Source organism: Balaenoptera ricei, chromosome 4, assembly GCF_028023285.1.
Source record: "Balaenoptera ricei isolate mBalRic1 chromosome 4, mBalRic1.hap2, whole genome shotgun sequence".
Classification (NCBI taxonomy): Eukaryota; Metazoa; Chordata; class Mammalia; order Artiodactyla; family Balaenopteridae; genus Balaenoptera; species Balaenoptera ricei.
The window spans coordinates 34509206-34522856 of NC_082642.1; the positions used below are offsets into that span (position 1 = coordinate 34509206).

Below are 13651 nucleotides of genomic sequence, written 5' to 3' on the forward strand. Positions count from 1 at the left end.
GATCAGTTCCATTTCAAACAGTATGTAGGAGTATGAACACTGTAAATATAAGATGCATTTTAAAACAATTTTATTGAAATTTAGAGGAATTAGCCTTAGATTTTGGGACCAATTTGAAGAGGCAAATGACCTGCTTTTAGTAAATACCGCCTTTTTTGAAGCATATCTCTATAAAGTAATTTCATTATTATTCCTATTTTTTCCAGAAGGAAATCATCAAGATACTGAGTTGGCTCAGTTTCCTCATAGATAATTTGTGTTGAAGCTGGAAACCACTCTTTGTTCTGTGATGGTCAATCTTGTGCCCAGATCCCTTGGCCACAAGGCTTTTCCCCAATATCGAACACTTCCACACATGTTTCCATAATCCCTTTAAAAAAACAGATGGCATCCTGTGAAATTCTTTTTGACTATTTCATGAAAACTAAACTTTCTAGAACTTTGAGAACTTTATTTCTTTTCTTGCTCTAATAATATTAGCTCAGTCAACAAGAGACACAAAGCATTTGGTGGAGGGTCTTCACCCAGTATGAACCTCCTTTAGCCCTAGCGTCAGATGCTAAAATTATACAATAATGTATTTTAAACTGAGTTGACAAATATCCAATGATACCACATTATTATTTGTGGTTAATAAAATTCCATACCCTCTCACCATGGCTTAAAATCTCCATAACATCGTTTCTCAATGGATTCATGCCTCACAGATTTGGACAATCAAACAGCAGAGTAACTTTTTTTAAAAATGTGTTTGCTGGGAAAAAAATGCAATCTGGGCCTCCAATAAAGGATTCTCTTTTTGCCAGTTTTTTTAGCCTTGTTTTACTATGTCCTGCACACTACCTGGATTGGAAGATCTGATTAGGGTTCAACTCCTATAGCCAAAATCAGTAGCTTTTATGAAATGATACAAAGTGGTAGCAGAAGAGCCTCGCTAGAGAGCATAGTACCTTGATATTATATCTGCTTTTCAGCCTCTCCAATGCCCTAAAATTGTTAGGATTCCCAAGTGTGAAGTTAGAGTTCCTGTTCTTAAAAGTAAAATCAACCTACTCACTAAAAAAAAAAAAAATTTTTTTGAAAAATCATAACAGGTAAAAGAGGTAATAAGGCTCATATTTTACAAAAATACATGTATCTCTATCTCTATCCATATCCATATAGATATAGATGTAGTGACTTACGACCTATCCACTGTACAAGTATTTATGTTTAGTTATAATTTTGTTCACAAATCATTTTAGCTCTACTCTTTGGAAATTCCTGTTAGAGCTGACTTAGTCATGAAGAGAACATGACCTCATTCTCTATTGACCCCATTCTCAACTGGGTCATCTATATTAATTGTCAGATTTGACTACAAATTTTGACAATTTCTAGAGTCAACCATCTAGGAAGGATGGCTTTCCATCACTGAGAAAAGGGGAAAGAAGATGACCAGATTCAAGGCAATTCTTGGTCCTTTCACATCTGAGCATTGATGACACAACCAGAGAATTCTTTAAACTCTGTGACTCTTTGGAACCTGTATGGACTTCTAATCAAGTAGCACATAGGTAGGAGGTTTTCCCAGTGTAGAACCTGTCTTTCATCACCATTCGTAATTCTGGTAAGCTATAAGTCCATTTCTGGAAGTAACAACCATGTAGGCCACATGAGGATGATATATCAACATATCCATCTTTCACTGGAAGCTCTGATACCCATCTCAGGACAAGGAAGTAGGCAATGGAGACTTGCCATACTTGCCATACACATGATCCATTTCACTTCTTGATAGTAACTGTTGTCGTTATTGAAGATACCATACAAAGACCAGAAAAGATGCTCCAGAAATAAATCTGCTCTCTTAATGAAAACCAACAGCAATCAGTTTGTAAAACATTCACCGTCAGGACAAAGTCCAACAAAATTCTTGCTATATCAATAACAAGAGGGCATAACTGATATCCTTTGGCTGTGGAGGAAGTGGTCTGAGTAAGGTGGTCATTAGCTAAAACACATGCAAACCCAGGACTGGATTAGTAATGGCTCAGGTGGGGTCCCTTTCTATTGAAGGGAGATTACACACCAAAAAGAATGAGGATAAGACATTCAAATACCTGTTGCTCCCTTCACACCCACACTGTCAATAGTCTCTTGCTTTTATATGGGTTGGTTTCATTTAGAATTCACAGTAAGCCCCCCTACATATGAATCTTCAAGTTATGAACTTTCAAAGATGCAAACGTGTGTTTGCATGTCCAATCACGTAAGTTAGTTCACGTGTCTGGCGTACACTGTCATGTGTGTACCTCCTCTACAAGTGGTTGTGCCTTTGTGTACTTTACTGTACAGTACTGTATAGAGTACAGTAGTACAGTATCTTTGTTTCAAGCCCAGGATGTCTGGAAGCAAGCATATTATTTGTGTGAAAAGTATTATAAGCCCATTGCAGTACAGTACTATATAGCCGATTGTGTTTGTTGGGTACCTAGGCTAACTTTGTTGGACTTATGAACAAACTGGACTTACGAACGTGCTCTCGGAATGCAACAGGTCCATATGTAGGGGACTTAGTGTATTACGTTTTGGACTGAGGAAACAGGTGTGGTATATCCTAAACGACTTTGTTATAAATCCAATGTGAATTAGCAACTCCTCTGATAACTGTTGGTGAGGTCTACATCTGACTAATCAGATGAATGACTTACTTACCTTGTGATGTATCCTCAAGAGGGAAAAGAATACAGAACACTTTTCTGAGCAAATGCAAATATTTGAGTAGCTGTATGGTTCACTACAAGAAAGCACTTCTGTGAGGGTGAGAAAAGTGGTTTTTTTAATGCAAAAATAGGTAACCAGTTTAGCCTTTACTCACTCTCACCCACACTGCTGATGAAGAAAGTAAGGACAAAGCATTCGTTGACTATTTAAATGTTACCCTGCTAGGCAGGGACAAAGTCTACAATAAGCTCTGATTTCTTTCAGGCTCATTGTTTTCCTCACCACTTTAAGATGCTTTCCTGTGTACAAAGAGACGTTAATACAATGTCATCCATGCTAATGTACAGAAAGGTAGTTTAGTTCTATAGATCAATTCAGATTTGAAGGAAGAGGTCTCTATATCAGAGTCATTTTTTAGCTTTACGATCTGATTTCTTCAGGAAAGTTGAAACATTCCATGGGTGTGGAGACAAATATATTAATTTAAGCTATTAATTGTAAGTGAAATTTAATGCCCATCTCTACTGTGGAGTGGTTCTGTACCTTAAAAACATACATGAGCACATCCACAATAAACTCTGAATAATCCTTTTTTAAAACCTTTTCATTTTTACTCCTTTGTGTTGTGATTTCCTGCTCTTTTAATTTCCAAATGAGTATAAATGCTCTCTTGGCTAAATAGTTCCTTGGCAGCAAAATATGTAGCACCTTTCAAAAGACCAAATTATATCTCTGATGATAACGGTAATGAATTATTGCAAGAGATGAACGGAAACCCAACGGTACCTGAAGATTGCATCATTTGAAATGGGTCAGTGATGATATAAATTGCCCAAAGCCAACTGTGTACACAACTGTGCTTAGGTGTACACAACAACCACTCTTCAAAGTTCAGGACCAGTGAGAGGAGCGATTTGTCACTTGTAATCACCTGTTTTCTTGGAAGAGAAATACAGTGCCTTCCCAAAGGCTGTTTCCTGTTGTCTGGGTAATCTGGATGAGGTGCAAGAATGTTTTTTCCAGAGGCATTTGACTCTTGCAATGCATTTATATTTGTTGCAAATGAAATCGGAGATGCTTTATCTATCCCTTCCCTGCCATGGGTATGATGCATGGGAAGGAACGTATAACCATAAAGTCAGACTCCCCTCAGGGATGTTCAGAGCACCACTGCTGATCAATCGGAATTACTGATCTGTATTCATGAAAAGAAGTTCCCTAAGGGAAAGGATAGAGCTTTATAGCAGTCTGAACAATGGTAGATATGGATCTGGTGTTAATAAATACATGGAATGTTGGGAACCAATTCACAGAGAATCCACCATAAGTTCCATGTTTAGGCTTCATCCTTTATTAGGTAGTGAGTAAAAGACAACTGATGATTACAACTCCAATTTTAGAGACCATTTAAACAAAAATGGTTCCATAATGAAGTGAGGCAGAAGGGGTTTAGGTATTTCTGAGGTTTCTCCTACGGCTGATGGAGAAAATATGGCTGATTTGTTTGTTTCCCAGCAAATCATTAAAGTTAGTAACGCCTTGTGATCCAGGACTCTTGTATCCCACAGGCCCTGACTTCTAGTGGACTGGCTCTTTCACTTTGTTGAAAATGGGGAAGAACAGCAAAAGTACATCATAGTAATATTTCATCAATTGACACTAAGTTCTCCAACAGAAAGAGAGGTTTTTAGAGGTGTAAAGGTTGTTGGATAGGGATTCAGGCTGTCATAGTGAATGATGGAAATATTCGACAAAGCAGAAAGAGGAAACTGAAGTTCAAAACTGTCAGAAGATGGTCACACAGGATATAGACAGCCCCAAACAACAGAATTCATGAGCTAACTCTCTCCCTGGCTGAACTAGCAGGGTCTGAGGGTGGAAAAAGGAAACACTTACTAACACCAGAAAGTAGAGATACTGGCAAATGCAATATCACCAGATACTTTCAAAAACAAATTTCAATTCTAACCAACATGTTCAGGCAGAAGATGTATGGTTTGAAATTCCTCTTACCAAAGACTGATGGAATACTTTTTCTTTTCTTTTCCTTCCTTTCTTCCTCCTTTCCTTCCTTTTTTCTTTTGGTTGGTTGTTTAACAAAAGTTCTATAAAGTCAACTGCTTTAAAGATATATTTATATGACAAATGTCTTTAGCTAGATGGTGGAGAAGAACTCCAAAGACCACGTTTAATGTTGAGCACCAAGCACGTTATGGGTGTTTCTTAAATATAAAATGACAAATACTAAATACCCATCTCTCAAATCGTTTCACCTTGAGTCTTTAGACCTCTCAAAAGTCTACTACAGTTTAGATAAGAGCAGTTTCAGGAAGGCCATACCCAGCCTTTCCCTATATTTTTAAATAGTCTTTACAAAACCTTTCAAAAATATTTTTTTTTCTCTAAACCTAAATCTGGTAGGGTGGATTTGTACATGTTTTCATTGTTCTAAGTTTGAGTGTCATTATTCTTATTAATGCAACAGACTGGCTGCATCAACCCCACCATAATGATAGGTATATGTTAGCTTTCTATGGGAAAAAGCAAATAGCCTTTATCACAAATGAAAGGCACAGCTATTTTTATGCCATTTGTTACCAACTTAATGATAACATGTAACACGGGATGGTTATATAATTATTTTATATAGATTTTCTTTTTATAAGTTATTCTCTTAATCTTTCTAACATATATACAATATACATATATTTATATATACCCCTGAAAAATCTTGCTTTAAAGGTAAAACATCAACTCCTTTCAGCCTTATGGTGAATATTGAAGGCTGTCAGTGTTTCACAACTCCACTAGAGAAATGATGGTCAAATGCATCTTACCAGTATTTTTTTAACTCTACATCCTTGGTCTGAAATTAATGCAGATTCATTTTTCTTGTTTTACTAATATTTAAATATATATTAATTGTTTATATCATGTCAGTAGGAAATCTAAAAAAACAACAAAACTCCCCACAACAATAGCTAATGTCTGTCATCATAGTCAAAGCAGAAACCTGTGCCGAAGAGACAACCCTACTGGTATGATATAAAGGGGATATTGCAGAGATGCAATATTCTTTGTTTTTATTGGATATGCACTAACATGAAAAATCTTTACTTTGCATTATCATGCTAGGTTAGGTTCATCCATTATCCTTGAAACAGAATAGTTGTACTGATTTCTTTCTGAACACCCATGATGCATGGGTTTACCTGTTTTCAGATATAGGTGCTTTACAAACACTTCCTATTTCCAGCAACACTGTTCCAGGGTGAGGGAAAAGTACTTTGTAAGAAGCCATTTTTATTAATCTCTCCCACCTCTATGCTTAGCCCTGTTCTTTTATTCTGAACTTAAAGTCATCTCCAAGCTGGGTAAGATGGGAGAATGTGAACCAGGGACCTTCCCCACACCATCCGGTGGTGTTTAGTTTTTGACTGCTTACAGGCATGAAATAGTTGTTCGTTCTACCTTTTGCAATTCTTGAACACCTAGTGGCATAGATTGAGACACAGCACTATTGTTTTTACAAGACATCTACCGTATCTACTTTTGTTGGGATAAATACCCAGGAATTGCTGTCATAGCAAGAGGAACAGCACGGGTACTACTATTCACAGTGTTGCTTTTGTTTTTTTGTGTTTTTTTCTTTTTCTTTTTTTTTTTTTTGTATTATTTTAATCTACAGAGTAAATTATTATATATACATTGGAACCAGTTAATGCCCTTAGACAATGTATAGTTGTCTCATAAAGCAGGAAAGACAATGCAGGGGGAAACAAGTGCCCAAAAGCACAGTCACAAAGGCTTCAGAAGTTCTAGATACCACTACAAGTCAATGCTGGAGATCACTTCTAAAACACTCAATGTTCAAGAGGAATGCTTTAATTTGGAGAAAATACCACCCCTCCATCCCACCCCTAAACCTCCCTCCTTTTTTTTTTTTTTTTTTAATAATCTTTTCAATTCACTATCAAAAGTCCTGGCTCTTCAGATACACTTTAAACTATAAATAAACACTGCATAGTTCTCTTTTTGTTTTGTGTTTTTTGAAAAATTATTGCAGTACAGTTACTCCCATTTGGAATTCAGTAAGGAGCAAACAGCACAGGAGTGTGGGCGGTCCGAATGGGTCCAGGAGCTGGCCGCAGGAGGGCTGGAGGGACTGCAGAAGTCTGGAACAGGGTGGCTGCTGGAGCAGTTCGGAGGCTGAAGGGGGAATTCACTGCCACAGCCGCAGCGGCCGCTGCAGCTGCCAGAGGGTTTGGTAGAATTCGTGGAGCCAATGGCTTTGAAGGTTCTTTTGAAAATACTAATTTTACCTGCAAGGGAGGGGGGAAAAAAAAAAAGAGTAGATGAACAGAAGTCTTAAGATTCTACAATGAGAATCCAAAAGGGTGAGCAGCTTTTAAAATACAGCAGTCAACAACTACAAAGATAAACTCACACCTGGGAACTGATGATAAAAATCACGCAAAGTGGGAAACCTATATTCAGTATCCTGAGATAAACCAAAATGGAAAAGAACACGAAAAAGACTATATATATATGTATAACTGAATCACTTTGCTGTACAGCAGAAATTAACACACCATTGTAAATCAACTGTATTTCAATAAAATAAATTTTAAAAAATAATGCAAAGTGTAGAACATCTTTCCTTTTGGAAAAATTGGAAGAGCCCGGAAAACGGCTTGACCTAGGATGTTACAAAGTCCTCAAGGAAAGTCCTTTATTTTATTTTATTTTTTTCACATCTTTATTGGAGTATAATTGCTTTACAATGGTGTGTTACTTTCTGCTTTATAACAAAGTGAATCAGTTATACATGTTCATATGTCCCCATATCTCTTCCCTCTTGCATCTCCCTGCCTCCTACCCTCCTTATCCCACACCTCTAGGTGGTCACAGATCACCGAGCTGATCTCCCTGTGCTCTGAGGCTGCTTCCCACTAGTTATCTATTTTACGTTTGGTAGTGTATATATGTCCATGCCCCTCTCTCACTTTGTCCCAACTTACCCTTCCCCCTCCCCTATACTCAAGTCCGTTCTCTAGTAGGTCTGCATCTTTATTCCCAACTTGCCACTAGGTCCATCATGACCTTTTTTTTTTTTTAGATCCCATATATATGTGTTAGCATACGGTATTTGTTTTTCTCTTTCTGACTTACTTCACTCTCTATGACAGACTCTAGGTCCATCCACCTCACTACAAATAACTCAATTTCATTTCTTTTTATGGCTGAGTAATATTCCATTGTATATATGTGCCACATCTTCTTTATCCATTCACCTGTCAATGGACATTTAGGTTGCTTCCATGTCCTGGCTATTGTAAATAGAGCTGCAAGGAACATTGTGGTACATGACTCTTTTTGAATTATGGTTTTCTCAAGGTATATGCCCAGTAGTGGGATTGCTGGGTCATATAGTAGTTTTATTTTTAATTTTTTAAGGAACCTCCATACTGTTCTCCATAGTGGCTGTATCAATTTACATTCCCACCAACAGTGCAAGAGGGTTCCCTTTTCTCCACACCCTCTCCAGCATTTATTGTTTGTAGATTTTTTGATGATGGCCATTCTGAATGGTGTGAGGTGATATCTCATTGTAGTTTTGATTTGCATTTCTCTAATGATTAATGATGTTGAGCATTCTTTCATGTGTTTGTTGGCAATCTGTATATCTTCTTTGGAGAAATGTCTATTTAGTTCTTCTGCCCATTTTTGGATTGGGTTGGTTTTTTTTTTTTTGATATTGAGCTGCATGAGCTGCTTGTAAATTTTGGAGAATAATCCTTTGTTAGTTGCTTCATTTGTTACTATTTTCTCCCATTCTGAGGGTTGTCTTTTCGTTTTGTTTATGGTTTCCTTTGCTGTGCAAAAGCTTTTAAGTTTCATTAGGTCCCATTTGTATATTTTTGTTTTTATTTCCATTTCTCTAGGAGGTGGGACAAAAGGATCTTGCTGTGATTTATGTCATCATGTTCTGCCTATGTTTTCCTCTAAGAGTTTGATAGTGTCTGGCCTTACATTTAGGTCTTTCATCCATTTTCAGTTTATTTTTGTGTATGGTGTTAGGGAGTGTTCTAATTTCATTCTTTTACATGTAGCTGTCCAGTTTTCCCAGCATGACTTATTGAAGAGGCTGTCTTTTCTCCACTGTATATTCTAGCCTCCTTTATCAAAGATAAGGTGACCATATGTGTGTGGGTTTATCTCTGGGCCTTCTATCCTGTTCCATTGATCTATATTTCTGTTTTTGTGCTAGTACCATACTGTCTTGATTTCTGTAGCTTTGTTGTATAATCTGAAGTCAGGGAGCCTGATTGCTCCAGCTCCGTTTTTCTTTCTCAAAATTGCTTTGGCTATTCGGGGTCTTTTGTGTTTCAATACAAATTGTGAAATTTTTTGCTCTAGTTCTGTGAAAAATGCCAGTGGTAGTTTGATAGGGATTGCATTGAATCTGTAGATTGCTTTGGGTAGTAGAGTCATTTTCACAATGTTGATTCTTCCAATCCAAGGACATGGTATATCTCTCCATCTATTTGTATCATCTTTAATTTCTTTCATCAGTGTCTTATAATTTTCTGCATACAGGTCTTTTGTCTCCTTAGGTAGGTTTATTCCTAGATATTTTATTCTTTTTGTTGCAATGGTAAATTGGAGTGTTTTCTTAATTTCACTTTCAGATTTTTCATCATTAGTGTATAGGAATGCAAGAGATTTCTGTGCATTCATTTTGTATCCTGCTACTTTACCAAAATCATTGATTAGTTCTAGTAGTTTTCTGCTAGCATCTTTGGAATTCTTTATGTATAGTATCATGTCATCTGCACAGAGTGACAGCTTTACTTCTTCTTTTCCGATTTGGATTCCTTTTATTTCTTTTTCTTCACTGATTGCTGTGGCTAAAACTTTCAAAACTATGTTGAATAATAGCGGTGAGAGTGGGCAACCTTGTATGTTCCTGATCTTAGTGGAAATGGTTTCAGTTATTCACCATTGAGAATGATGTTGGCTGTGGGTTTGTCATATATGGCCTTTATTATGTTGAGGAAAGTTCCCTTTATGCCTACTTTCTGCAGGGCTTTTATCATAAATGGGTGTTGAATTTTGTCAAAAGCTTTCTCTGCATCTATTGAGATGATCATATGGTTTTTCTCCTTCAATTTGTTAATATGGTGTATCACATTGATTGATTTGCATATATTGAAGAATCCTTGCATACCTGGGATAAACCCCACTTGATCATGGTGTATGATCCTTTTAATGTACTGTTGGATTCTGTTTGCTAGTATTTTGTTGAGGATTTTTGCATCTATGTTCATCAGTGATATTGGCCTGTAGTTTTCTTTCTTTGTGACATCTTTGTCTGGTTTTGGTATCAGGGTGATGGTGGCCTTGTAGAATGAGTTTGGGAGTGTTCCTCTGTCTGCTATATTTAGGAAGAGTTTGAGAAGGATAGGTGTTAGCTCTTCTCTAAATGTTTGACAGAATTCGCCTGTGAAGCCATCTGGTCCTGGGCTTTTGTTTGTTGGAAGATTTTTAATCACAGTTTCAATTTCAGTGCTTGTGATTGGTCTGTTCATATTTTCTATTTCTTCCTGGTTCAGTCTTGGAAGGTTGTGCATTTCTACGAATTTGTCCATTTCTTCCAGGTTGTCCATTTTATTGGCATATAGTTGGTTGTAGTAATCTCTCATGATCCTTTGTATTTCTGCTGTGTCAATGGTTACTTCTCCTTTTTTCATTTCTAATTCTATTGATTTCAGTCTTCTCCTTTTTTCTCTTGAAAAGTCTGGCTAATGGGCTATCATTTTTGTTTATCTTCTCAAAGAACCAGCTTTTAGATTTATTGATATTTGCTATAGTTTCCTTCAGTTCTTTTTCATTTATGTCTGATCTGATCTTTATGATACCTTTCCTTCTGCTAACTTTGGGGTTTTTCTGTTCTTCTTTCTCTAATTGCTTTAGGTGTAAGGTTAGGTTGTTTATTTGAGATATTTCTTGTTTCTTAAGGTAGGATTGTATTGCTATAAACTTCCCTCTTAGAACTGCTTTTGCTGCATCCCATACGTTTTGGGTCGTCGTGTTTCATTGCCATTTGTTTCTAGGTATTTTTTGATTTCCTCTTTGATTTCTTCAGTGATCTCTTGGTTATTAAGTAGTGTATTGTGTAGCCTCCATGTGTTTTTATTTTTTACAGTTTTTTTCCTGTAATTGATATCTAGTCTTATAGCATTGTGGTCGGAAAAGATACTTGATCCGATTTCAATTTTCTTAAATTTACCAAGGCTTGATTCCTGACCCAAGATATGATCTATCCTGGAGAATGTTCCATGAGCACTTGAGAAGAAAGTGTATTCTGTTGTTTTGGGATGGAATGTCCTATAAATATCAATTAAGTTCATCTTGTTTAATGTATCATTTAAAGCTTGTGTTTCCTTATTTATTTTCATTTTGGATGATCTGTCCAATGGTGAAAATGGGGTGTTAAAGTTCCCTACTATGATTGTGTTACTGTCGATTTCCCCTTTTATGGCTCTTAGTATTTGCCTTATGTACTGAGGTGCTCCTATGTTGGGTGCATAAATATTTACAATTGTTATATCTTCTTCTTGGATTCATCCCTTGATCATTATGTAGTGTCCTTCTTTGTCTCTCGTAATAGCTTTTGTTTTAAAGTCTATTTTGTGTGATATGAGAAGTGCTCCTCCATCTTTCTTTTGATTTCCATCTGCATGGAATATCTTTTTCCATCCCCTCACTTTCAGTCTGTGTGTGTCCTTAGGTCTGAGGTGGGTCTCTTGTAGACAGCATATATACGGGTCTTTTTTTTGTATCCATTCAGCCAGTGTGTGTCTTTTGGTTGGAGCATTTAATCCATTTACATTTAAGGTAATTATTGATATGTATGTTCCTATTACCATTTTGTTAATTGTTTTGGGTTTGTTATTGTAGGTCTTTTCCTTCTCTTCTTTTTCCTGCCTAGAGAAGTTCCTTTAGCATTTGTTGAAAAGGCGGTTTGGTGATGCTGAATTCTCTTAGCTTTGCTCGTCTGTAAAGGTTTTAATTTCTCCATCAAATCTGCATGAGATCCTTGCTGGGCAGAGTAACCTTGGTTGTAGGTTTTTCCCTTTCATCACTTTAAATATGTCTTGCCACTCCCTTCTGGCTTGCAGAATTTCTGCTGAAAGATCAGCTGTTCACCTTATGGGGATTCCCTTTGTGTTATTTGTTGTTTTTCCCTTGCTGCTTTTAATATTTTTTCTTTGTATTTAATTTTTCATAGTTTGATTAATATGTGTCTTGGCATGTTTCTCCTTGGATTTATCCTGTATGGGACTCTCTTTGCTTCCTGGACTTTATTAACTATTTCCTTTCCCATATTAGGGACGTTTTCAACTATAATCTCTTCAAATATTTTCTCAGTCACTTTCTTTTTATCTTCTTCTTCTGGGACCCCTATAATTCGAATGTTGGTGTGTTTAATGTTGTCCCAGAGGTCTCTGTGACTGTCCTCAATTCTTATCATTTTTTTTTCTGTATTCTGCTCTGCAGTAGTTATTTCCACTATTTTATCTTCCAGGTCAGTTATCCGTTCTTCTGCCTCAGTTATTCTGCTATTGATCCCTTCTAGAGAATTTTTAATTTCATTTATTGTGTTGTTCAACACTGTTTGTTTGCTCTTTAGTTCTTCTAGGTCCTTGTTAAACGTTTCTTGTATTTTCTCCATTCTATTTCCAAGATTTTGGATCAGCTTTACTATCATTATTCTGAATTCTTTTTCAGGTAGACTGCCTATTTCCTCTTCATTTGTTAGGTCTGGTGGGTTTTAGCCTTGCTCCTTCTTCTGCTGTATGTTTCTCTGTCTTCTCATTTTGCTTAACTTACTGTGTGTGTAGTCTCCTTTTTGCAGGCTGCAGGTTCGTAGTTCCTGTTGTTTTTGGTGTCTGTCCCCAGTGGATAAGTTTGGTTCAGTGGGTTGTGTAGGCTTCCTGGTGGAGGGGACTAGGGCCTGTGTTCTGGTGGATGAGGCTGGATCTTGTCTTTCTGGTGGGCAGGTCCATGTCTGGTGGTGTGTTTTGGGGTGTCTGTGGCTTTTTTATGATTTTATACAGCCTCTCTGCTAATGGATGGGGCTGTGTTCTTGTCTTGCTAGTTGTTTGGCATAGGGTGTCCAGCACTGTAGCTTGCTAGTCGTTGAGTGGAGCTGGGAGGTCTTTTGTGGACCAGTGTCCTGAACTTGGCTCTCCCACCTCAGAGGTACAGCCCTGATGCCTGGCTGGAGCACCAAGAGCCTGTCATCCACATGGTCATGTGGCTGTAGGTAGGAGGCCTCAGTTTATTGCTACATGGATCTCTCCTTAGGGCTGCTTGAGTGTCCTCATGACATGGCAGCTGGCTTACCCCAAGATGAGTGATCTGGCCCACGGTCTCTAGGACTGTCGCAGCTTTGGCTGCTGGGGCCCCTCCAGAGCCGGCAGCCTCAGTGAGGCCACTCTCCCTTCAGGCTCCAGGGCAGTTTAGTGATGGCGGAGGGAAGAGACCCCGAGCCAGGAGTTCCAGCTCTCTATTTTATTTTTTGTGATAAATATACCTCGTGAGGAAAGTATTCATCTTGAGAAAAAACAGGGAATTTTTTACTGCACTCTTTACACACATTTTAACTAGCAGGGTATAGACATTTTTAAAGAGAGATTAATTAATGCTGTCAGCTACTATTAGACTATGCAAGTATGTCAAGTGAGTAGCATAGTAAGGTGTGTGAGTACCAATCAAGAGACGTAAAAATAACGAAATTCCACTTTCAATAAAGAAGCAAAGAAAACTTATCTTCCCAAAAAATTTGACGTGTTTTGCTTTCATTGGTAGGAACATTCTCTCAAACCTACTATATAAAATCAGTTCATTCTCTGACTAGTAGCATTAGTAAGATGGC

General features: G+C 37.4%; 1 protein-coding gene across 4 annotated transcripts in view; it reads right to left on the reverse strand.

Moving 5' to 3' along the window:
• Positions 1–4046: 4046 nt before the first annotated feature.
• Positions 4047–13651, reverse strand: part of ZNF385D (zinc finger protein 385D) — a 949347-nt gene continuing 939742 nt past the window's right edge. For all 4 annotated transcript variants that reach the window (XM_059920403.1, XM_059920405.1, XM_059920406.1 and 1 more), the window contains one exon: positions 4047–7028. In XM_059920403.1, coding sequence (XP_059776386.1) covers positions 6795–7028 — 234 coding nt within the window. In that variant the 3' untranslated portion in view covers positions 4047–6794. The remainder of the gene's footprint in view (positions 7029–13651) is intronic.